We start from the raw sequence: 26,392 nt of genomic DNA, 5'->3' as shown, positions 1-26,392 counted from the left end.
GCACTTTGATCCAAGTTTGCTTGGGGAAAAAGTGTGCGAGGACCGTGTCTCGCAAACGAGCGTAGTGCAGTTTTCTATATCCCGGCCGGACTTTCAGAATTGGCTGTCGCAACGCCAGACAACAAATTCACACGGAGCTGCCGCTCCGTTATTTCGCGAAAGCACGCCTCCGCGCAGTGTTTCAAGTGCGATCGCGGCAAAAAGACCAATCTCGTTACGCTAATACATGTATAATGCGCGCGTCACCGCGACGCGAAACACGAAATCTCATAAACACCTCGGCGGCACGATTTTCAAGCCCCGTCAAGCGCAATCGTCGCAGCTCGCCGCCCGGCAAAGCGAGCGATTTAATTGTGAGAAAAATGTTATCTCTTAATTCGCAACACCGCCGGTAACAGTAATCTATCGCGGCGAAAAATAACACCCGCGGCATAAGGTGTAGTTCCAACAATGTCACTTTGACCTCGGCAGCCTCAATTTTTCTATTGCAGTTTCATCGGGAAACACACGAGCGGTTGTCGCGTCGCGTCGCGTCGCGTCGCGTCGTGTTGGCCGACGGGCGCGGGGCGAAATCGATTTTTGCCGGTATTTAACGAAACATTGCCGGTTTTCCTCTCGGGTGCAATCGAAATTGTTTCCCGCTGCGATGCGTTTAAAGCAACGTGTATTTAACGCCGGCTGCAAAGCACCCCGAAACCTGGCAGCTGATATCTCTACAAATCGGATACGCGTGCCTCTCTCGCACGGGGGAACGTGCGTATATTTTTATAATCGTTGTACGGTTTGGCACTTTGTCCGTCCTTTTTCGCCGAACCGAGAAATATGCGCGCTCCCTCCCTTTCTCTCCTTTTTTTTACAATAGCGTCCGCTCGTGGAGATAACGGGCATATCTCACCGAGCGGAAGCAATTCCGCGGGCAACGAATAACTGTCGGAGCGTCGCGCGGACTACAATTTTGCCGCATTTCTCTCAAATGAGTACTCCGGGAGGGTAGACGTTTTTTCTGCTTACCGGCGTATGTTTATCGGGATTTTTACTCCAGCGGAACCGGCGAAATGTTGAACCCGCGAATTGAATCCGTGTCCAAAGCGCTTTGTAATGCGTTGAACGCGCGGTGAAACTCGTGAAATTTTTTATTAGAGTCGGTATGCGCGAAGCGACGAAGCGTATGTGTGCACAATGCGTACACACACGGCTGCGGGATCAGCAGCTATAGACACTTTGAATTCTTCGAAAATGCGGGCTGAATGCGTTGCTGAATGCACGACTTGGCTGCACGCATATTTTGTTTAATTAATCTTAATCAATGCTGTTAGTACACAGCAGAAGCTAAAGCCGGCCCATTCAGAATTTCATTCCATATTTATTCGCATAAACAGGCGCGCTCGATGGAAACAACGGCCCGCGCCGTATAGACACGCGATATGGAGCCGAAGCTTTTGCGCGTGTACATTTTCCAGATTGCCGCCCTTACACGCTATTCGCCCCGTCGTCAAAAATGTATAAAGCGGAAGCGTCGTTTATTACTTCCGATAATGCGACGTTAGGAATAGAATGGACGACGCGTCGTGGACAAAAGACGTGGGACAATGATCAACGAGTTAAGGGTGAGTAGGTGAGTACTGAAGAGAAGAGAAGAAAAAAAATTGTGAAAGGGGAAGTAGTTGGTCGCTTATTTTGGGTTGCACTTACTCAACCCTCCAGGGATTCCTTTCATAACGAATAACTTCAGCGAATAACGTAATTTGCGAAAAAAAATCCGCACTCATCTTCGTCCACCGGCGGCTCTCCTTCGTAACCTTTGTGCGTTGCGTTATCGAGTGAGACCCATTGGTGCGCAAAATGGAAAATTTTAATGAGAAGGCACTCGCGTTTGACGAGATTTAAAAGTATTCAAAGGAGATCTATTTCACCAAAGTCATGTCCGCGTGTGGCTTCTTAACACTTTGACGGCCGTCTTATCGCCGACAAATTTTCACGCTCATCTATTGCCTGCGCATTTCGAGAGCTCGTTTCATTCGCGTCCAAGGGGACGGACGTTCTCTCTCTCTCTCTCTCCCTCTCTCTCTCCTTGTATAGGGATCCGTAAATCCACCACTTTACATCATCCCCATAATATCGCAGTTACGAATCGTTATTATCGACAAGTGCTCGCTCCTTCACAAGACGACATCCGCCGGTGGACGGATGAAGTCGCGCGTACACGAGAGGCGACCATTAAAATATCATATATCGTAATTGATGGACAGGTAGTTTTGCTTCTTTTCGCTTGTGCACCGCGCGACAGGCATCGATAAGCGTCTTCAAAGCGGCGAACAAAATCACATCGGTTACGCGATGCGGGGCGATTTTCGGGCAACGAGGAAATGTCGGCGTCACCGCTCAATTCGAACACCGAAAAATATGTCATCTGCATATTCATTGCTTTTTTTACGGGCAATAAACTCGATTTGCCGATTGGCGAAGTGAATTCCTCCGAGATGGGTTAATCGCCGGCCACTTTCACGCGAGCGAAATAACACGCTACACGCCGATCGCTTTTCCCGCGCTCGGTGCTGATAGCCCCGGGGGCTGGATTGATAAAATAGAGCAAGAGCTCCCATCGGGGGGTGCCATCTTGGAATGCCCCGCGGTACTGCGGTGAACGTATTTCACCGGATGCTTTAACTGCGTTTTTCTCGGTTCACCGGGAGAGAATGTCTCGTGGCAAACGATGGCCTGCGTGGGCCGAAATCTACCTCCGATTTCTTTCGAATCACAAGCACTTTTGTTCCCTCCCTCCGTTCATGATCGCAGATCGAACGAAATGGGATAAATTTCTGCGGACGATGTGGGAGAGCTCGAGCGAGCTACGCTGCCGCGCGTGTCATTGGCAAAGAGCGAGTGGACGTTATGCATTATACATACACAAGGTACGCTCCCGTTTACCAAGCAAGATCAAGAGACGTTTCCGGTCTTGCTGGATGTTATTTCAGACGAAGACGTTTCGATAACGACGTCGTTACGATTCGCATGTGAAAGTCGACATTTCACGTGCGCGTGTGCGGAAAATGGAACCAGCCGGCTCTGAATGAATTCCTTCGCCCGGGACGTTTAATCGAATGAACGGGTCATTTCCGTTCGAGATGTTAAGGACGAACGCATTTCCTCCGGAGAGTGTACGGAGAGTAACGGATAAACGCGACGACAACGCGGGTGACACGAAGCGAGCATTATCCGCAAAAGTGACGCTTCAATCAGGGAAATTAACGCAGCAAGAAAAGCGCGACAAGTTGGCAACCGCGGGGAGAGTCTAACCAAGCCTTACTTCTCCGTGCTTGATTTGTCATAATGCCGCTCATCGTCCGCGCGAAAAAAGCAGCACGCCCGCCCGCTGCATCGTATTCGGTGATTTAATTATAACGGATATTCTGGTGTCGCCTCTCTTACATTAACGACCACGCGTAACAAAGCACTGGCGTTGGGGGCCATTTGTTAGCGCCGATTTCTCTCCATCTCGTTTGTCGACGTCTATCGCGGTTATGGATCGTGATACGGGTTACGGGAATTTATGCGATCAAATATCTAACGTGAATGGATGTCAAAGGAGATCAAACACGTGCGGTCTTTCTGTCTCGTACCCGTAGAGATAAAAAATGACAAATCTCGGGGGTGACGGGCGATTTTATGTTATTTCTCAGGCAGTGACTTCAGACGATTCGCGCGAGGCTACGGAAGGAGAAATACGATGTCGTTCTTTATCCATTTCAATTTCGCCGCTCTACATCGATATTTATCGATTCGGAATACTTCGGGTCCCGAATACGCGACAAAACCGCTGCAGGGGACAAAAACCGCTGAAAGTGCAGGGGACAAAAAAGCAACAAGAAGGAGCGATATAATAGATGAAGGACCTACACATTTTACAGCATCGCTCGGCAGAAGTGCCGTCGAAAAGGTCATTCTTCTTTTTCCCATTCTTAGCTTATAAAATGGGTTGGTTCTTTTTTTTGAGGTAACAAGTTGGCTGATTTTTTCGCCGTAAAATCGTTTCTATTTCTTAAGTTTTTAGTAAGACCGCGCGCGCGCGCGCGCGCGCGTGAATGTGTGCTCTGAAGATGAACTTTCGCCGCTTTCTCCGGCAGGTGTGCTTTAGAAATAAAACTTTTTTCTGCTGCGAACGTAACATCTCACAGCGCGGCTCCACGAAAGACGAGAAGCGAGGTGGTGCGCGACGATATAACGAGCGCCACGATAAATTTCAATCCCCGCGGAAAGTCCCGTTCCGCTGTTGCAGAATAGATGTCTGAAATTGGCAGTTAAAAAGTTTCGCGTCGTCACAGAAGGTGACGCAGATAATTGCTGACAATAATAGGTAATTTAGGTAAAGCGTTCCCGCGCGTGAGCGACGTAGGAGGAGGAGGAGGAGGAGGAGGAGGAGGAGGAGGTGAGGCATTGAAACCCGAAACTTGAAACTCGCCGACGCGCGGGCGGGGCGAAACGTCCGGGGAAATTTTCGCGACTTTCCATGGCGTTATTGCGAGGGTGAATCTAAGCGAGGGCGACGATTTCTTCTCGACGGCGGTCGAGCGTTTGTAGCGCTCCCAGGATACGACTATCCGCCGTGGCAGCGCCGCGGCGGGCCACCCTAACTCGCGCTTATGATCTCGAAGTTCCTTCTCGAATTTATGCGGCTAATACAGCGTGCGTTTTCACTCCGTATTTATTAACGTCAAGATTATGCCGCCCATATAACGGAGTTACGCCAACTCGTCCCAAGGCGGAATTTAATCATGCGAATCACACCGACGACAGGACAACTCGATCAATTTTAACAAGAAAGTACTCTTTCCGAGGGGACACAGCGCGGCTACGACAGCTCGGCTGAGCGGCGTCGCTGGCGTCATCATTTTTGACATCGCCTCCTTCGAATTTCTGTCTCTTAGGCCGCACGAGCGAGCCGACCGGATTCCGTTATTGAGCGCAACGCCTGACTAATTCAATTACAGGCGCGTTTGAAATTCAAGCGCGCAGTTTAACTTCTAATTCCGTTTTAAGTGCTTTCGCTCGTCCAATCGATCGTAATCATTAACACTCGAGGAAAATTCTTCGTCTGGCTTTCTCCGAGGAAACGTTTTATTGCTTCCATTTGTATCGCCGTATACGAGCGTATACGTGTGTAACATACCAGACCTGAGAGAGAAGAGATGAACTTTCCTCACATTAAAGTTCCAGCCTCGTGTTCCAGCGGCAATAATCAGTATGCTTGTTAGCGTTAGTGCGACACGGTTATTGCTGGGAACTCAACGACTAAAAAGACATTAACGACATTGGCGCAAGCGCTAAGAAAGAAGTTTGTTTTGCGCGCACGTATGTGTATATACGTGTTTTGTGGAAAAACTCCGTTAAGAAGAAACAAAAAATAAATAACTCGACGATATGAGTATATTTTAATTTTCCAGTTGCAGTAGCAACTCAACGAGATATAATTAATTTCCTTTGTTTCCTCATTCACGTATTATGCGTGAGTGTGTGTGTGTGTGTGTGTGTGTGCGCGCGAAAAATTATAAATAAAAAGAACGTTAATACGCACCTCATATTTAATATTTAAATTAAATTCAAATCATTAACGAGAGAGAACGTAAAAATTGCCTTTCAACGTGACCGAAAGAGAAAAATTCAATATTTGTGATATCGTTAAAAAAAAAGAAAACGAGTTTGCCTAAGTGTTGTTTAATATTCTATAGATTGAACGGAGCAGAAAGTTTCCGTCTGACCAAAAATCTAGACCCGAGCTCTGACTTGGCGATCGTTAGGATTCGCTTCAAGTCTCCACAAGTCCGGATCTTAATTTTATCCCGCCTTTGAATGTCTAAGTTGGAACAAGAAGATAGCTGCGAAAAAAGGCAATAAACGCGTGGCTTTCCTGCACTTTCCGCTAAACTCTCAACACAAAGTTTCCGGGTTCCCGATCATGCCGCTAGGCGGAAAGTAGGACGGGCGCGCGGAATTGAGAATGCGCGCGGTAGTCAGGACGTAGTGGAGAAAAATAATTAACGCGACTGGTAAAAGCGCGAGGAGATAAATGCACACAGAGTGTGCACCGTAAAATAGAGCCAACGGCGAATAGCGTATATATCGTGTATTAAGGGTGAAATAGTGCCTTCTGTGCGGCTTTTAAGCGAGTTTGTCGAGTTACGCTCGCAATTCCCGCTATGCGCACCGCGTCGTTACTAAACTAAGAACTAAAACTTAAATACGCGTCATCGCGTGGTCGACGCGACTACCTTGCGAATTTTTACGCTCGGATCCCCGAATCCGACTAGCAGCTCGATGATACCTCGAGCGATATTTTCCGAGGAGAACCTGACGAAGGGAGTCTTCGTCGGGTTCTCCTCGGGTAATTCGGTAGCCGCTGTTAATCAAATCAGCCCGTGTCTGCGTGTATCTCGTACGAAGAAATATGTCGTTTTACCCTTCGGAATTCATTGAAATTCATAAACCGAACCCTCCGTTTGCCGTCCCGCTCGGCTCGAAATCAACGCCTGGTTGCGCGAGTAACTCACTTTCCCTCTCTCTCTCTCTCTCTCTCTCTCTCTCTCTCTCTCTCTCTCTCTCTCTCTCTCTCTCTATCTCTCTCTCTCTCCCTCTCTCTCCGCTTGATTCCTTAGCGGCCTCGCTCTTACATCATTCGGAAGTCACGTCCTTCTTTTCTCCCGGCGAGAGGATGGTAGAGACTACCTCGACTTAAAGGACCGCGGAGAGACGTAGGATTTTACTTAAAATTCGCCTTGCAAAGAGAATTTTTTAAAGAAATCGCTCGCGTCGCACCGCGTCACGTCGCATCTCGTCGCGCGCCCGCGCCAACCGAGGCCACCGGCGAAATATTTAGTATCCGCGCTGAGATAATTTCGTTACGTCGCCCGAACATAAGCCGTTAGCGGTGAGTACAGAATACTCATGCGATACTCAATGCTCGTTTTTCACCAGGCGGCAGCCTGCGACGAAGGAGCGTCGTCGTGTTCTTATGATGTGCAAATTCAGTGCCTAATTAGCTCGCATGTTATCAAGTATAATGATCCCGCAGTCTCCGGCAGTGTAATTGAACTTCTGAGACCCTGCGAGTGTAGCAATTTTGGCGATCTATTCGTCCTTGAGTGAATTCGTCCTCGCGTTTTACGAGAAAACGCTTGATCCTTCGGCCGGTCAATGTGCGCGATTAACGTTTCGCACAAGACGCCTCGGCGCGAGCGCGGCGACGAAAGGGGAGTCGTTTTACACGACGCGGTAAATAATACGGCAAATTACGTGAATACGTCCGGTCTCGTGATTGTCGTTGTAAACAATCGGCGCTGCGGAGGCTTATCGCGCCGTTAGTGGTGTTAGTAACTACCTGTTACCGAACAACAGTTATCGACGTGCGCGTCGCGCTGCCTCGGACGAGACAATGACGACACGCGAGCGACTCCCCGCTGAATAGCAGCCGCGCGATAGTCTACTAATAATATGCGTCGGCGGCACATCGGACATCAAGCCGGATGAAAATGTATTATCTTCCGGCATATTGACACTAACTGTTATTCGCGCACGAAAGCTCCGAGAGACTGCGTTACATTAATCCCGAAAGTACCCGAGGGAGGGTACGTGTGGCGATAGAGGTATTAAATAATCACACACACACACACACACACACACACACACACACACAGGACAGAGAGCAAAATGGCGATATTAAGCGACATGATCGCGCAGATTGTTGCGGATTATTCCCAACGCGATTGACACACAGCGTCACGCGAGAGCGGAGGCCAGCGGAAGCTTTCGGCAGGCCGCGTCAGATTGACTCAGCGGACGACCGCGACGGCTCGGCTCGGCTCGGTCGACGACGTGGTCGTATTTATGTATATACGTACCCTTGATAAAATCCACCGCCATCTCGAGGCCGTACGTGTCCTTGTCGCAGTCGTCGAGTATGTGCGCCCCGATCTTAACCCCCGGCACGATCTCCCGCTCGTTGAGAATATCCAGGGTGTAGAGCATCGCCTCCAACGCTTGCACGCCGCCCTGGGGCATGACCGGGCCGCAGGTGACCGTGTCCTCCCGCTCGTGGACCATCATGAGGCCACCCAGTAGGAGATCACCTTCGACCACCGCTTCTTTCTTCACCGGCCAGGACGGGTTCACGTGGCCGTTCGGTTCCATCGATCGGAATTGCCGGCGCCGATGCCTGATCGGATGACGTAGCGCGGCGTCGTCGCCGAGCCGCTGGCCGAAGATGACAGCCATGCGATCGTCGTCGTGGTGGCGCAGTCTCACGGCCGCGTCCATTATCATCGACGACGACGACGACGACGACGACGACGACGACGACGACGCGGTGTCTGGGTGGTGTCTGTTGAACGGCGACGGTAACCGCGGGATACTCTCGAGCTTCGGGACGTCGCTTCTCCTGGCCCATTGTTTCGCAGATCGCGAGCGTCGATCGTCGGCCGAGCAGATGCAGCTCAGCAGTGCCAGGAGCAGAAACTTCATGACGTCATAATCGGTAAGTTATGTTACACGTTAGCAGTCTCGGGATCCTGGTCTGAGCGCGTCTGCGATCCACGGCCGCGCCGCGACGGCCGCTTGTCCGCCTCGGGCTTTGAATTCACGATGATTTACGTCGCTCTTCCTCCTCGGCGATACACGGACGCTCGAGAGATATCAGTTCCGGACAGAAGATCGGATGTCTCGCGCACGACCGACCGGGAGGACGGGGACGCGCCGGCGAGGATTTCGATTGAGATTCGGCTTTCGTATCTCGCATGTATAACGTGTGTCAAGGATGGACAGAAGAAACTGATTTGCGGGCCGATCGTTGTTGCGCCATGCCGACCGACACCTCCGATCCGACGGCACTTCGAGGGCACGTAGGGACGTTCGAGTTAACGCTGTTTATTTCGCTACGCAACACGCGTTGCACGCGAATCTGTGTCTCTTGCGAGCGTTTCGTGTACTCGGAAGAGGAAACTTCCAACTCACCGGCCGTGAGAGAATGTCTGGCCCGAGTGTGGGTACTCGTCCGTGAAACGGTTTCCGCACATTCTTCAGGAAGAAAATCTTTCCGCGACCGAGGCTGTCGTTTGTTTTGATAAAGTGCGCCAACTCGAGTGCAATAAGAGGAAAGTTGCTGCGCTTTGGAGTCATCTACCTCGGACTAGCTAGCCATCATTCGGCTTACACGTAATTACTTTGTGTACGTCTTACGATACATTGATAGCTCACGATAGATTGACGCAAATCCTTGGAAAGATGCTTCAGTCCGCAGCAAGAGTCACGGCCCCGGCGCAAACTGTCAATCAAGTCGGTAAAGCCCAAAGTAACTCACCCCTCACCGCTAATGAGACCTTTCCCTCGTGGAAAGCTCCGTTCGGATATCTCTATGTCGACGAATGAAGCCGCGTGTTACTCTGGTGCGAGTCTCGCGTGTAATTCAACGCGTACGCTTATTCCGAGTCTATTTGATCAGAGACGCGAGAGAGAGAGAGAGAGAGAGAGAGAGAGAGAGAGAGAGAGAGGGATAGGGAGCGATAAATCTACGGGAGAGAAAAATTCCCTTCTCTGCCGTCGTCGTCTGTGTGCGGCCGATTCTTTCCCCGTTGAGCGAAATTGACAGTTATCGAGTTGGACTTATGTAAGTCGAAGCGAGACTCGCGAGAGTGAGCTCGCGGGTAATTGAGTTCCTCCGCATCTCGTGCTCTGCATCGGAGATACGGTCACTGTACACGGGCGCAAGGGAAGACACGTCGGGATATATGCCGTCACCGGCGACTTTCAAACAGCGCGGCGACACGTGTGCGCGCCGCTGGGATGCTGATCCGCACAATCTCCCGTTCGCTTTTATTACAAAAGACCCGTCCTCTCCGCCGGATGCATTTGTACTCCGGCTGAACTCCGTGGAATTTTATACGTACAACCTCTCTTCCTCTCTCTCTCTCTCTCTCTCTCTCTCTCTCTCTCTCTCTCACTCTCTCTCACTCTCGATACCACCGTCGTGTGAGTTCTCGAGCGTGTTTCCGCGCGCTGTGCCGATGAAATGTAGCGAATTAGCGCGCGGCCGGCCGTCGAAACGTTTGCCGATTTCAGCTTTACGCGCCAAAGTACGGAAGGGATTTATATCGCCGACCTGGATCTCCCGCTATTGTTTTCACGCCGACTTATCAGCCCCCTCGTTTTGCCTCTCGAAAAAAAGAAATATTTATCGCCTATTATATCAAACGCACCCTCTCTCTCTCTCTCTCTCTCTCTCTCTCTCTTCCCTCTTTTTAATGTTTTGTGTTTAACCGGACATTAAGCCGGATATTTTACGGCTGACTATGATCAATGCTCGTTTTATCGCTCGCAAACGTTGCGAACGTTGTTGATACCGCATGCGCATGTGAGAGCGTGATGAAACAAACGATAGCGCGACGAGAGTCGGGAAAAAAAGATCCAACGGGGTGAGAACGCGAGAAGCTGAGGGCGCGTGCGACCACTCACCCGGACCCGACAGCGAACTGTCTAGAGTCCAAGCGTGGAGTCCAAGACGGAGGAGTTATCTATCCGCGGTGAGGTCCGCGGCGACCGCTATCGGATTTTAATACGCCGCCGAAGCCGCTTCGAACCCGCAGGTGGTGCCGCGCGATCCGCAAGTTTAAATTGCTTGGTCACGAAGCGCCGGTGTCGCACGGTCGAGAAATTGCGGGGGTGCGCACAGCACGAGCACGAGAACGAGCGCGCGGGCGTGCGGTCGCGCGTCGATAACGACTTCGAGCTTCGAATAATTAAAAACTTTGACGTGGCGGCCACGCCGCTCGAGAAGTTGCGTCGTTCGCGGCCGAACTTCTCAGTTTGCCGAACAATCGTTGCAACAGAACGGTATTGGGGGTCCTGCCTCTACTCCCTCTCTCTCTCTCTCTCTCTCTCTCTCTCGGCTCGTAACTCGCCGCGGAATGTATACCTGTTGCACGACTCAACTTCCGGCGGAAACCCGTGGTGGCTCGGGCGCCGCGACCCGACGGACAGGCTCTCGCTCTTGTGCGATTTCTTCCCGGGATGTACATTGCGCCGGATATGCGTTGCGGAAGAAGGAGAACGCGCTTTATAATCCCACGTGCGATCGCTCAATATAAGCAAGGACCAAGTGTCAACCGTAGACGACCTGTTGCTCGTCGTGACGTCGATGTACGTACTTGTGGTAGCGTTCGTAGCGGCAATTTCTGTGCACAAGGTCGCGCGAGCGCGCGCCAAGGACGAAGCAGAGGAATGGGGGTGTGATCGGTGTGTGTCGGGCGAAGGAAATATAGATTGCGGAAGCGGCGCGATTTCCTCCGAGTATCCCCGGCCTCGAGCCTCGAGCTCTCGCGGCTCGAGAGTTTTACGGCCGCGAGGCCCGTTGTGGTCGCAGAGGGCGATTTATTAACATGCACAGCCTGCCGATGCATCTGCTGGCGCGAAGAACTCTCGCCGACGAGTCACATTCAGCCGACGTAAACGGAGGAGATGTCTCTCGGTATCTAAATTCGAGTATTTCGAATATTTTGTGTTTGACCGCTGCTTAATTGTTAATTAGTGATTTCGCGGGGAGTATATCGCTCTGGCTCGGCTTTGGCGCGACTCTTCGAGGGGCGTAAAACTTTGGTGTGTTTATATAAAGCTCGACTCGGCTTGGAGCCTCGCTCTTGGAGAGGAAGGTATAAGCGGCGAATATTAGCCAACGTGTTAATATTCGAGGTAAAGGTGGTGCGCGGTGGTGGATGTGGAACTTTGCACGGTAAAACTTCACGCTCGACTTCATTTCAAGCGGAACTTCAGCATAATTGGGCAATTTTGCTGAAGACGCACGGAGGGGTACTCGTGCTACCGATGCTAAACGCGAGGAACCTGAGGTGGACCGAAAACGCCGGCCGAATCTGCGGTCATCGACGGGAAATGCAACGCTGGTCGTGCGTGTCTTCTGTATTTCTGTTTCAATTGCTTCGGGGGTGCTATTTTTCATCGTTCTAGCGGCATTATTCTGCTGACAAGACGGTAACGTTGATACGATTATGGGATCAATTAAAGTGTAGAATTAATTATGATATCTTTGTCACGCGCAACTTTGACAAATGGTGTTGTCGGTTATTTTTATCAGCTGGAAAATTGATGTTAAACATATGTCACGCGAGAGCTAACCGTTTGTTCCCTTTGTACTATGAAATAATAACAATGTACAATATTGTTGATTGGCAACATGTATCCGCTGTTAATAGAAGTTTAGCCAAAGTTGGTATTATTGAAAATAGGATTTAATATTCCATGACTATTCTCCCGTTGATAATTGAAGCCGGAAGCGTTAAAATATTCAGAAACTATCGGCAAGAATACCGCGATAGAGAGCTTTGTCGACGATGCGAATAATCGATAGCCGATATTTCAGGTTTTTCTTTGGTTCAAAAAACCAAACGCAAAACTGGCAATCGTCAGACTTTTCGATATCGACGATTATTTTCAAATATTTATCGCACCGCAAGTTACGAAGTTGTTATTTATCAGTTTCGCACGAAATCACATCGCAGATTTACGCATAAACACTTTTCAGCAAAATATTGCGGTCGAAAAAACCGCGCTTACGTTGCAATAATTTTCATAAAATTTCACCGATTACAAAGATCGAGCAAAATGTGTTTCAAAACTGAATACGCAATGTCAATCGCGGATGCCCAAAGTAAGGACACGGTTCATGTGTTGCAAATCGCAAGATATCACAAATCGACGGTAATAAAGATGGAGCTGCGATTGGCGCGATAAAATTCCTCGATTCAAGATAGTCGTCGTAAAAATATGCCGCTTGACAAATTCGTCAGTTGCGCAAATACGAACCCGTCGCTTTGCGTGTACCCTTTCAATTCCGCCTGGTTATATCTCGCCGGCGATTTTATTTACAATCCGAAAACGTAGTAATATACGGAGAGATGCGCGCCCAAGCCCGGTCAACGACCATCGTATTAACCACTAAATAACGATAACGATTCGCCGGTGATATCGAAGCGCACGGGAAAGTCGATTTCGTTGACGCCGGGACACGGCACGGGACGAGAGCAACCCGGCCGTTTATTAACGGTGCGTCGTTTTTCGGTGGATGGTAAATTTACGCTGATTGCGGGACATCGGTTTATCGAATCGATTGGTTTTCGCCGCGCGAGTTGGCCGCGCAATCACGAACCGGGATCCGACGATCGATAATCGCCGGCTATACGATACTTTGATGAAATAATATATGCAAAATAAAAGCGGGCGAAGCTACGCGGGCGTGCACACGCGATTGGAGTAAATACAATTAGTTAATAGAATAGCTTCCTTCTCTTTCTCCTTCTGAAGCGATTCCGTGGCTGCCAAGATCTCTTTTGTATACAATTTTAGATGCGATTCACTATTCATACTTTGTAATAGCCGACATTGATATGCATCGCTCTCTCTCTCTCTCTCTCTCTCTCTCTCTCTCTCTCTCTCTCTCTCTCTCTCTCTCTCTCTCTCTCTCTCTCTCTCTCTCTCTCTCTCTCTCTCTCTCTCTGTTTCTTTCTCCCTCTCTCTCTCTCTTTCTTTCTCCCTCTCTCTCTCTCTTCCTCTCTCTCCTTCTTTCGCTCTTTCTCTCATTCCGATTTACATTTATGCTAATTAACGTGATTTAATTTAGCTCATGTTATTTATACAGAGTGACTAGACATGTACGGCTATTATAGCCGCTATTATAATACACTGAATAATTTATGTTATGTAAAACTGTTGTGGTATACGCGGACTGTATGACATGTTAATTAACGCCCGCCAAACTATCTGTCACATTCGTATCAATTAATTGGCACTATTTGTCGAAATATCATCTTTATCAAAGGTCACTATTTAACCACCGTCAACATATTTACTTAATTCATGTATTTATTTAATTCGTTGCCGTTTGCGATTGTATTTTGCGTCGGGCGGTCGGGTGCGATTGCGAACAAGTTGAGGCTCGCGCGCCTAACAAACACTGGAATGAAAATGTGCTAATTTTCAAAGTGCCAACTACACCGTGAGTAATTAGGCGGCAGAGAGAGAGAGAGAGAGAGAGTTAACGGCGACTGCATGCCAACTAATTTATTGGCGATTCGCCAAATTCGGCCGAAATGCGGCGAGGATCTTTACCGAACTTATGTCACAGAGCGCCGAGAGAGCGCGATTCAGCTACCCTCGGCTAGCTAGCCGGGCCGTAATAAAGTATCTACTCAAACTGTCACGTCGCGTAAATTGGTCAAACCTTAACAAGCTCTCCCGCGGCTCGCTCGTATTTCCAAAAGTTTCTATTTAGCTGCGCGCGAGACAAGATTGCTTAGCTAGAATTTTTGTGTCGTCGTTCTCTCCTCGTCCACATCCTCGAGAAAGTTGACATTTTCAACGGCGTCTTCTAGCGCCGCGAAAGTTAGATTACATCTCAACCGAGACCCGAGGTAGTTGTGACATGCGACATTACATAACCAGCGATAATATTGAAAACTAATTATTCGTGAATTATTCAAGGGCGCACGTCATGTCGAAACAAACCCGCCCCGCATGACGCCTCCGGTGCGAATGCTTTTACCGGGGAGCTGTGTGCTGTTATGTGTCGAGAGTAACTTAAACTTTGTGTGTGTGTGCATATATATATATATATATAGAGAGAGAGAAAGAGAGAGAGAGAGAGAGAGAGAGAGCTAATGGAAAAGAAATGTTTGCACGGTATATAATAGTACTCTTTATCTTTCAAAAGATATTTCTTACTTATAATTGAATTTTGCCCCGTCAGGAAACGTCACTCGCGCGCAGCATTTCACTGTGTCGAACTTGAGCGAGCTTCGAGTTGAGAGAGGAAGAGAAAGAAAAAGAGAAGAGAAGATAAAAGAAAAAGAGAGGGAGAGAGAGAGAGAGAGAGAGAGAGAGAGAGTCACGCGCATGTATAAACATTCGATTTAATTTTTTATCATACACATTTTTCTATCACACGATCGAGATTCTTGCCTCTTCGACAGTCGATTGAACTAATCATTTCCATCGCGCGTTTATTCACTCGTTCGCCTTTGATGGTCGCGAAATTATTCTCTGTCTCGACGCAGAAGGACTTTTTCAACGCTTCCACGATAATTACTGCAGTGGATGTCAGAAGTATGAATACGATAGATAAATACGACTCGAAAACTCTTGCTGAGAGAGAAAATCTGCGTTTGCACGATTGAACCAACGAGTTTTTGATGAAAGCTGAATAAAAACTGAGCGATTTAACCGTTGTGCCGCTTTGAACTCCACCGTTAGATGGATTGCTAGGAGATAATCTAACAGAACGTGTTTAAAAACATGCGCTTGAAGAACATTACATTAAACAGGTGCACTAACCACACACACACACACACACACACAGCGCACTTTTTTTTCAAACGCCAGCAAATTCCACACTTTGGTATATTTTCCTCCCTCTTTCTCTCTCTCTCTCTCTCTCTCTCTCTCTCTCTCCCCCTTTTTCTCTGTCTTTCTCACTCGCTATTATCATACCGAATAATTACGCGTCCCTCCTCGTAAATAATAACGAATGAATTTGAACGGGTGTGTTTGAGCAAACGGGAGGACGCCTCGACGAAAGCGGTCGATAACGATATAATTCCATTGTGATAAATCGTCGCTGTCACACGGCGCGAGAGTCGAGTCGTAAGTCTCCGCGCAGGAAAAAGACGTCTCATCGAGCAGAAAAAACTAGCCTCTCGCTAATCAAAGTCCACCTGTTTGATTACCCGTGACTTCGGCCGTTTTACACAGCGCGCGCCAAGGAGGCATTTACGTTAATCTCGTGACACTTTACCCACATGGTCCGATCTTCCGTCGCCGCGGCGACGACGCACGATCTACGATAGTTTCGTCAGGCGAGGAAGAAAACCCGGCGGACAACGAGTGCTCGGCTAAAAATTCTCGTCCTCTTCGTCACTCGAACATCACGCGGATCACCATCGAGCGTGATTCGGAAGAGCGAACGGCGGGAAAGGGGAACGACAACGATGGCCGGAGGCCGTCGTCGGCTGTCGAGCCGACGAGACCGTCGCGCGTCGATCGAAGCGAATTTTTCATCGTGTCTTCCTCCCGGCGCGGCGGAGAATCGCGGCTTTAATCGCGCACGACGGGCCTGAAAACAGCTCGGAAGGGAGCACGCTCGCGCGCGCGCGCTACTGTGCCGTAGCAGCCACTGACTGGCTGGTGCGACTGCATCAACGCTACCCTCCTCGAACGTATCAACCCTCCTCCCGGCCTCCTCTCCTACCCTCCTCCGACCCCTCTGCGCCGAGCGATCTGACCATTTTCTCTCGTGGGTCCTTTCTTCTCTTCGCCGTTTCTTGCCGCGGCACCTTTTCCTCGCCGTCTCGCGTCATGATTCACCGCTAATCTACGCCCTTTGGTTCGATAACGCGTAATCTCGAGTTGAATGGTACTCCCGGGGTTGAGAGTTGGAGATTTTTGAAGACGGAAGAATTTCACGCACGCGAGGGACAGACGGGGGGACAGAGCCAAGCGAGATTCGATTGTTCGTTCCAGGGGAATGTTTTTCTTTTTCCTCGCCTTTTTCTTCCGTTTTCATCAAAAGTTGAAGTATTCCCCGATCTCTCCCTCCCTCCCCCCTCTTCTTCTTCCCCTCTCCCTCTTTTCTTCCCTCTCCCACGGAGATCTCGGAACGATGCAAAACAGCGCAAACGCGCCGGTCGCGGAGGGAAACGTGCTTGCGTACATCTTAATTAAATAGCGGAGAATGAGAGAGTAATGCGGGCGAGATTTTGTCGCTATGAATTTTCATGCTCCAGCTGCGGCATCGTGAGTAATTAAGAATGCAATTAGGTTTTAGCGTGTATCTTTGCGATACACTGCGTGTTTTGGTAATAATAAATTAGCCCGGCTTTGGAATGTTTCCTTGTCGAGAGTCACAACGTAATTTCGCAGCCGGCAGAGGTTCCGCGCAGGCTAAAATATCGCGGTAATTAGTTTACACGGTATACCGCATCCTGTCATAACAGAAATAAACCACCCCAAAACCCGTCAATACTCACCGTCACCGTCGCCTGCCGTCGCTCCAAGAGAGGCGTCTTTTTGCTTTTCATTTACGTTCTTCCGGTATCGCTGGTCACGCGTGTACGCTACGCTTTTCGCGGAGGCTCTCGCGCGCGAAATCGCGGCGCATCCACGGCAGATGCGGCTGTCTTTTGTGCAGATACTTTCTCGCGGCGTATCAACGGCGAACCAAGTTGCGATAAATTACTCCGACGCCGTCAGCAAACGGCTTAAGGGGACTGAAGGGTCAAATTGCTGAAAAATCGTGCTTGTTTTTGATAATATTTTGCGATCAACTGAATAAATGTGCAAGAATGAAGATTTTACGTATATTTATACGTATGAATACATATGAAGAGTAGAAAAATTTTGTTTATTAACAAATACTCGTATAAATATACGATATATATAGCTGAAATATACTCTCCTTCTTTTTTTTTCAAGCGTTTTTGTATCGTTTTTGCAGTAATATCTCGGCTCTCGGTGGTCCGATCAGAGCGAATTTTAGCTAGAAATCTTGAAGGAGGCTTATCGTTATCCGGTGAAGCACTAGAAAGAAAAACCGAACGAAATTAACAAAATGGCAGCTATTATTAGGAAAAAATTCAAATTTTTCACTTCTTTTACAATAAAAGAATTAATATCTCGGAGTGAAATATTTTGACGGAGTTGTCCACGATGGTTCACCCGAGAGCCACATGAACAAATATTATTGCTTTAAAATTTCAAATCGACACGAAGCTCAGTTTCGGAGAAATCACTGCAAAAAGTTGAACAATAAAATTTCGAGAGAAACGCGTTTAAAATTTAAGTGGACGTATATTTATATGAATATTCGTCTAAAGACAAAATTCTTCTACTCTTTATATGTTATATAAATATATGTAAAATTTTCATTCCTGCACATTTATTCAGTTCGTCACAAAAAATCATTATCAAAAACGCGCACGATTTTTCAGTTTCATCCGACCGTCCAGTCCCCTTAATGACAAACAATAGAGGGATCGCTTGGTTACACATTGACCACGTTCGCGACCGCCCTCGTGCTCCGCACATTTTAACGCCGTTCGCGGCTTCCCGCACACGGTCGGCCAATGCGTTGCCTGCGGGCGGAGTAAAAGGCGACGGTCGCCCGGAACGTTTGTTCCTCAGCTGGGTACGTGCCAAGCGACCTCAAAGAGGACCTGAGCGGCGAGCTGAAGCGTTAGATATACGTTTCCGATTAAATCGGATAAAACGTCGCGAGATTTCCCGGCCGTACGTCGTCATTCACCTCCGGCAGCTGGGGGGAAGGGATCGACGTCTCTCGAGTCGCGCCAAGGGAATTTCTAAATAACTTGGTTGAATCATGGCAAGAGAGGAGAAAACGGGCCAGCCGGGCAGGTCACGTCACCGACGGCCGATGTCGCGGTCTAGCCGATTTATCGCGATGGCCGCGCGCGCGCGCGACTCGAATTATCTTGCCGTACTCGGGGAATTGCCGGGAGCTTTTTTGCAAAATCGCGGCTTTTTCACGTCTGACTATGTTTTACAAGATGCGATTGCGCGAAGTCTAAGCAGCAACGAGATACAATCTATCCACTTAGTGATCGTGGACGGTAATTGGAAAAAAGCGGAGGACAAGCGGGAGCTAGTTTGACCGAGGAGAAATGAGAGAAGAGAAGAAGAGGGCGAGAGAGAGAGAGAGAGAGAGAGAGAGAGAGAGAGATTTTGTGCTCAGTCGTTTCGCCGGAGAACGTATCAGCTGTTAAGAGATCGACTAATTAATCCGTCGCGATTTCAATCTGCCCTTAGCCGTGTAGCTCGCACACTCGGCCCGAGGGGATGGGAGGCAGAGGAGGGGGGGATGCTCGGACATCCGCTATACAGCGGAGCAGCGATAGAACACATGAGCGAGAACACTGGCGTCACACATCGCCGCGGAAGTTTTTGCAGCTCGCAAAAATTTAATTTTCCATGAGCGGCAGCGTCGCAACTGCGCACCGGCAGAAACGGCCGGGCCGATTTGACCGGCGCGCCAATATGCAGCGCGATTAATTTATCGGGCAGATCGCGAGCAATTTCTAGAAACACGCAACATCTGTTCCTCGCGCAAGAGTATTGTGTCGCCGAAATTCGACACGAAAGTTAGTTACCGCGCGCGTGCAGTAGTCGGCGAATCTATTGCAACGTGCGCGCAGAAGTGGCGGATGCATAGAAATTAATGGCAACATGGAGCGCCCTGGCGCTTCCGCGGTGCTTGCCGAAATCGAATTCCGCCTCCGATAAAATCCCACGTTAAGGCCGCCACGACGAGCCGCGCCAAGTCGAGCGTCGGAACGACTTCTCGATGGCTGGTACCGCCGTGAGGTCGATAAAAATAATGCAGATATTGTTTGAGATTCGGCGCGAGAGAGAAGAAGGAAGACGAGAGATAGACAGACAGACAGACAGAGAGACAGAGAGACAGAGAGACAGAGAGAGAGAGAGAGAGAGAGAGAGAGAGAGAGAGAGGGGAGGGGGAGGGAGAATATCTGTCGCGCGAGAGATATCCATTTTCGAGATTCGCGCAGCGCCGTGTCGAAAATGAAAAACGCAAAGGTCAATATGGTCAACGAGCGCGCGAATGGGAGGAGATTCAGACGCGTTACCGCGATGCCTTTAGAGAAAGGTCGGACGTTCGAGCTTTTTGGCGTGTCGTTTAATCCTTTGCGTCGCCGGTATGTGTGGAGCGAGCGAGCAAACCTGGTAAATGGGAAACGAAACGATATACACCGTCTGTTTGCGGCAATCTGTGGAGTCGCGAATGCACCGAACGACGTTTCGCAGAATGGCGGGCAACGATAGCGATCGCGCGGTTGCACTCGGTGCTCGGCGCTGGTGGTGCGCTGGTGGCCGCGGAAAATGGATTAAGCGTGTTTTTGTGCAGTTACTTATGAGATCACGTAGCCGGAGGAGCCGGCCGAGGTGGCTTCGGAAATTCGTGCCGGAAGCCTTATATCTCGGTGATCAATTCTCTCTCGGAGGGAGCCGAGATAAGTTCGTTAAGTGCCGGGCCGTAACCGTGCAATCGACTGTGATTTGTTAAGAATATCTAAAGCTTTGTCTCGGATTAGCTTTCACCGGGCCACCGAAGTGATTTAGCCCCTCGGCCGCCGGTTCACGCAACAAGCGCGCGGAACGTGAAACGTTGAAAAATTATCCTGTTCTCTATTATTATTTATCTTGGGCGATGCCGTTTGGGAAAACGGCGCCGCGTGCTCAACGTATAAATGAGAAAATAAATGAAATGTAAAATATAAATTTCGGATATATAGGCTGCACTTTTTGTACCTTTTTCCGTGTGAGTGTTTGCCGGAATTGTTCCTTCGCAACGTGTTTCACCGTTTAGGGCCTCGTGACATGTTTTGCTTGAAAGAGATGTTACGTGGCAAGAATATTTATTCGATTCAGTTTCACTCAACGTCAATGGAGAGTATAAAATGCATCGTTGTATAAATTTGAATAATTTTTGCGAGATATTGCAAACCAGTCACGTTTTTGAACGCTTGGCGACTGAGTTTCGCGGCAAACTTCTTTGAAAATGAGATCGGAATAATGGTTTTCTGAGGAAGAAGTAAGCGCGCAAAGCTTACTTCAACAGCGACCACTTGATTTTGACCTTTCTCGTGGCGGATCTTGTGCGCGGATGGAAGAAGAATAAGAGAAAAACTTGGAGTGTTATCTGATGCAACTTGACGCGGTTTCAAGCATGCGACTGCAACGCCAGACTTTTACGATCGCCTTTGTATCGGGCCATTACCAGGTGTGGTATTTTCGATATTGCCCACCAGCGGTGGCAATCAGTATCGGCTCTGCATTGAATTACAGCCGGGTGATATATATGTCTCGCCGGCTCAACACCGATAATCAATTCTTAGCGGAACATTCGCAACCGTGCATCACTCAAGAGTACATTCCTCGCGTAGTGCTCGTCGTCGCTTGTACGATATTAGCTAAAGTCTTGAGATAACACTTGAGATACCACGTGGGAAACATTAGACGGCAATCTCTCTCGGAAATGTTTCGTAGCGAGTATCCGTGAGTGACTCGATACTCGGTGCGATGAAAATTTCGCAGAGTTCCTTTTGTAAAAGTGTTGCAGCACACTCGGCGCAAAATTTGCCTCGCCAACGGAAGAAAAATGACGAGAAAAGTGCTCGTAACGAGCGTTCAGCAAACCTCCGCTGTCGGGCGTGTATAAACCGTGGCAAAAAAGTAACATGTATCCAGCACTAATTTATGCGAGGCTTTCGGTTTAAAACTCGTCAAACGCTACCTGGCTGATGAAAACCTCGCGGTTTTTACTCGCGAAGCTTTAGTCGAACGCGATTCTCTCTCTTGTTGCGAATTTATGACGAAGAGCAGCTATTTAACCGAGTAATTTGCCTCTTCGATAATCACGACGTCGACGTGCGTTAATGCGTGCATTTTATAAACATTTAAACTCGCGCATCTCTGCTGTGCGCGGCAAAGCCGCGTGCGAAAACACAGACAAATATTCTTTTGGCGAGTTGGCTGTAAAAAGAAAAAAACAAAAAAAATACGTCGGTAATACGCGCGGAGAAGCTATCAGCAGGGAGTAATTTTTGGAATGTCGCCCATTCACATGACAAACGATCGCCGGCAGCGCCGAGGTAATCATTACCGGACCGGACTCGCAGAAAATGGCAGTGTCCGTCGAATGGGAGTTGCGAAAAATAGCCGATATAAAGATATGTTACGATGTTGTGTGTCGCCGCACAAAGGCAGCAAGGCGCGTTTGATGTTCCCGTTATATTGGCCACGAGCGCGCGTTTAAATATTCTACCGCGGCGTTCCACGTTTCCGTAACATTGATCAACAACTCGGCCCTCGTTGGGAAGGAAGAGAGAGAGAGAGAGAGAGAGAGAGAGAGAGAGCGCGCGCGTTCATTGGCGCTTGCCAAGGAAGTTTAATGATATCGAAATTTACATCTAACAGCCGCTTTTAGCAATCCAAGGATTTTAGCAATCCAAGTTTCGCAGAAGCTACAACGTGCCCGAATCGCGACGAAGTCGCGAGGAAGTCTGAGTTCCTTTCGCGAGTCTCGTCTCGCGATTGGTGTCTGTCACTTTTTACGATGTCGGATCCCCGCGGAATGTCGCCGATGCAAGAGATTATCGAAAAACGCCGTTGCTTTCGACGGGCCGTGCAAGCTGATCGCGAAGCGGCAGCTCGCGAAGAGAATATTGCGAACCCGTTTCCTTCTCTCTCCCGCGCTGGAAGACGAAAAAAGGGGCTTCTTCGCGCTTACATTACGCCGCGAGATTACTCTTTCACGGATAATGACCTAAGGTCGCTTCACGTTCTCCTGCTAATTAGACGTAATTAATTAATGAGTCGCGATGAAATGAAACGAGCGCTCAAAAGCTCTCGCACGGTTAATTTTTTAACGGCCAGCTACAAATCCCGCAAATTCGTGTCCATTCCTGCGAACGAACCTTTTTTCACGCCGCAAACGAGAGAGAGAGAGAGAGAGAGAGAGAGAGAGAGAGAGAGAGAGAGAGAGAGAGAGAGAGAGAGAGCCCCATTCGTCGGTTGAGAGTCTAGTCATTAAGCTTTCATACAGTCGTTCCGCTATCCGCTCGCTTCCGTGCTCGGTACAGCGATATCGCTTCGATTTTGCCATTATCTCCGTGCGGCGTTGCCCCGGCCGGAGTCGCGCCATTGAAAAATGTTGTTTTTAAATCGTTCGTCGAGAAGTAAGTCGTGACAAATTGCACAGTTCGCCACTAGAAGCTACGTTATCTCGGGAGCTCGCGTGCAGCGCTCGCTCGCAAAAACGCGCTCGCGTTCTAAGCGGAGGGTACAGTAGGAGCGGCTCGTCGTGCATCTGTCAGTTATGAATGAATTCCGCTACTTGCGAACGTACAATTTGGCGGAAAGCCCAAACAACAACGACGCGCGTTCAGTCACAATCGAGAGAGCCTTTGGCGTGCGCGCGTGTTGGTTGAATGCGGCATTATCGTCGCCCAAGGCGTTTCACTTCGCTGATGAGGAAAGAGAGTCCGTTATTAATAGTTTGATTAACGACGAGGGATCATCATTTTTACGACGCGCGTTGTGCAAAAAAGAAAAAAGAAAAAGGGACAGAGCTTTGATTGGGAAGAGGCGAAGCACGTGTGTGAAATCCGCACGGCATGCGGATCGCTTACCGCTCGATCGACAGTTTTGCAAAATTATTAGGACAAGGCAGTCGCGTGTGGAATTTGCCGATTTTCGATTCTACATATCGGATAATACCGGCCCGAGAGAACATTTCGTAACGCGCCCCGCTGTCAACCGCGCGCAACGTGTATATAGCGCGACACTGTAATCAAGTGTTAGGCGTTATAGCACGATGATTCTATTTATGGGTCCGCAGTCGATTCAAATATCATCGTAGCGAGACCCGCGAAACACGGTGCATTAGCATTGCACCTGGTGTCTCTCGCGAAGCGAATCCAACGGCGAGCTGAGACGCGCGTTACGGAGCCGCATACGCATACACACACACACACATTCTCTCTCTCTCTCTCTCTGTTTCTCTCTCTCTCTCTCTCTCTCTCTCTCTGTCTCTCTCTGTCTGTCTCTCTCTCTCTCTCTCTCTCTCTCTCTCTCTCTCTGTCTCTCTCTCTGTTTCTCGTCGTGCATTTTGCGCTATGACAATTTCGTTTCATTCTGCATTAGACTTAGCCTCAAGAAAGAGACTCGTTGAGACTCTCGTTCCGACCTCGTTTTTGGAAACGTTTCTCTTCTCCTGCCCGCCGTTCTCCTGCTTCGTCGCTTTTTCTCTCCTGTTTTCGCAGCAACGTTCTCTTGTGTGTTGCACAACATAACGACTCTGTCGTAATCGTTATCGAAATGGTCGATATATGCAAATAACTAAAGCCCTCGAGACCTTTCCGTTCCGGAACGACCTTCCCGTGTGCTTTTATTTTTACTAACGGCGCTTTAAAGTCAGATACGCCGCCCGAAACGCCGCCAGCGTCTCGCGATGACAATTGCGGTCGTCGCAATTTTGCGATGCACCCAGTATGCAGAGTCCGAGTTTATCAAGCGCTATAATAATTATAGACCGCAGCGGTCGCGACTCTCCCTTGCAGGCGGAAATTCGGCATGCAGTATTAATTAACGGCTTATAAAGGTCCATCGATTTGAAGATTATTCATAGATACCTCGAACATGCTGAATCAATTTGCTTCTGGCTATCTCTGTTACCATTTCTTTCGCTCGCGTGGTATATATCATGAAAATGAACGTGTACGGTTTTATGTGTGTGTGTGTATGTGTATACATTGGATTTACGTAACAGACTTTGCCTCGAGAAGCGGATTATGCATATGTCGCAAGAGAGATATCGTTCTTTATTTTATCGTTATTACACCTCACATTTCCACTTTAAACGCTCATATGTAATATACGCGCTGCAGTATACAAGTTGCGCCTCGATAACATAAAAATGTTCAAAACTGCTGCGTGCGCGATTGTCGGCCGGAGGCTATCCATAGTAAACCACAGAGTGCTCTCTCTCTCTCTCTCTCTCTCTCTCTCTCTGTGTCTGTCTCTCTCCACTGTTCGTTTCCTCGAAAATTTTACTGGCGCGAATTAATAGCCCGCAATGAGAGCAACACGAGAGCTATGTATCGATTCGTGGTTTTATTGTGAAATTAAAGGACTCCGCGGGATTTAGCCGACGCGTTGTTTAAAAACCTGCCTTCGCTTAGCGGTGATTTTTAACGAGCCGCCCTGACGCTCTCAAATTGGCATTTCGGCGAGCGCGTGTATGTACGTCGCATGCGGCTTATCCGTACCTACGAGTATAAGCCGCTCAAGAGCCCGTGCCCGTAAAAGTATCAATAAAAGCCGTTATACTCGTCGTGAATATCAACGAGCTGACTGTGTCAGCTGGCGGAGCGCGAGCTCAGGGTGAGTGCAGTACGTCGCGCGCGTTTGCCGGCGCCTATTAACCTCAGTCAAGATTAAATATGAGGGTCGAATAGAGAATTCCTAACCCGCGGGGGTGAGAGAGAGAGAGAGAGAGAGAGAGAGAGAGAGAGAGGGAGAGAGGGAGGGAGGGAGGGAGGGAGGGGGAGAGAGAGAGAGAGAGAGAGAGAGAGAGAGAGAGAGAGAGAGAGGGAGAGAGAGAGAGAGCGAGAGAGAGAGAGAGAGAGTCGACATCGCTCGGACGTGCCATCCGTTGAATAATACAACGACTTTAATCTTTCGGGTGTTATCACAGCGAACTCGTGACGCGTCACCTTCCTTACGGCGTAACTTCGGCTGAGGTCGTTGCGGAGAAATTTTTACCGCATGCAGAGAGACTGCTTGTTTCTTTTGAATTTCAAATGATTCTACATATTGCTGGAGAGCAAGCGAACGTGTTAACTCGCGGGGGTGATATTTTTGCGAAAACTTTACGGATTGAAAAACACAGAGGCCGCAGAATTTCAACATCGCGTTTCTCCGCATTGTCCCGCCGGTGCGGAGGAAAAAAACACGTGCGCTTCTTCCTCCCTCTTCGTGGCCGACAATGCATCATGTGGTTGACGCCGTACGTCGCTGAGCGATTACACGCGTTGCGCGTGCAAATGTAAAAGTTAGGCGGAGAGGCAAATTTCGATTTAGCAGCTACGGCACTCTTCTTCTCTCTGTGCTCATCGAGAGTGCTGGCGCGCTAACGATGTTAAATCGCGCGTATTTTATGTGTCCTATTATTTATTACCGTAATACATTTGACTCTTGGTAGGATTATAGACGCACGTCGGCTTTCATTTTATCCACGACCGCGGTAGAGCACGATTTATTCGAGTGCCATTTAACACGCACGGATATAATGGCACCCACGATCAATTATTTAAGTGCATTCAAGAATCCTGCATTCGTAGAATCCGTCTGATTTGTGTTATTGACCGATGGCGATGAAAAGTGCTCGCGGAATGATTTATCGTACGTTGGCGTTTTTGCTTATAACAGCGGGTTCGTCGGTACTCCTCGTGAAAAGCTCACAAATGGAGCTTTATCACGCTGGAAACTTACCGACAGCGGGTTAGTCGAGCTTCCACAGCTTCCTCAGGATACGAAAGCTCCGCTGACCTTCCCGCTGACGTTTACCGCTGCTTTATTTATCCACGATAAGGATGAGCATTACTCTCTCAAACATAAAGTAGCTTTTCATAATTGACGTCGCGTTTACTTCTTAAAATCGGATTAAAAGTTGCGCACAGTGTATGTAGCTCCGGCGAGATTACATTTATATTGTCTGTGAATTTTTAATTTCTACCGCGACTATCTGCTTCGT

General features: G+C 48.9%; 2 protein-coding genes across 7 annotated transcripts in view; one reads left to right on the top strand and one right to left on the bottom strand.

Annotated features, from left to right (window-relative positions):
* LOC105188880 (UNC93-like protein) overlaps positions 1–26,392 on the top strand; it is a 138,729-nt gene that overhangs the window by 24,214 nt on the left and 88,123 nt on the right. The gene's annotated exons all lie outside the window — the stretch shown is intronic.
* Positions 1–26,392, bottom strand: part of Glurb (metabotropic glutamate receptor B) — a 142,557-nt gene that overhangs the window by 56,288 nt on the left and 59,877 nt on the right. The window contains exons 1-2 of one of the 6 annotated variants that reach the window (XM_025307932.1): positions 15,762–16,247; positions 7,893–9,310 (exon numbers count right to left, since the gene is read on the bottom strand). The exons of 2 other annotated variants lie outside the window; for them this stretch is intronic. In XM_025307932.1, coding sequence (XP_025163717.1) covers positions 7,893–8,511 — 619 coding nt within the window. In that variant the 5' untranslated portion in view covers positions 8,512–9,310; positions 15,762–16,247. Of the gene's footprint in view, positions 1–7,892; positions 9,399–15,761; positions 16,248–26,392 lie in introns of those variants that run through there. 3 more of the 6 variants (XM_025307931.1, XM_025307933.1, XM_025307934.1) reach the window with 3 other exon arrangements.

The sequence above is a fragment of the Harpegnathos saltator genome, unplaced genomic scaffold (assembly GCF_003227715.2).
Source record: "Harpegnathos saltator strain DR-91 unplaced genomic scaffold, Hsal_v8.6 scaffold132, whole genome shotgun sequence".
Classification (NCBI taxonomy): Eukaryota; Metazoa; Arthropoda; class Insecta; order Hymenoptera; family Formicidae; genus Harpegnathos; species Harpegnathos saltator.
The sequence above is the reverse complement of the archived record's forward strand: the minus strand, read 5'-3'. Positions and strand labels throughout refer to the sequence as shown.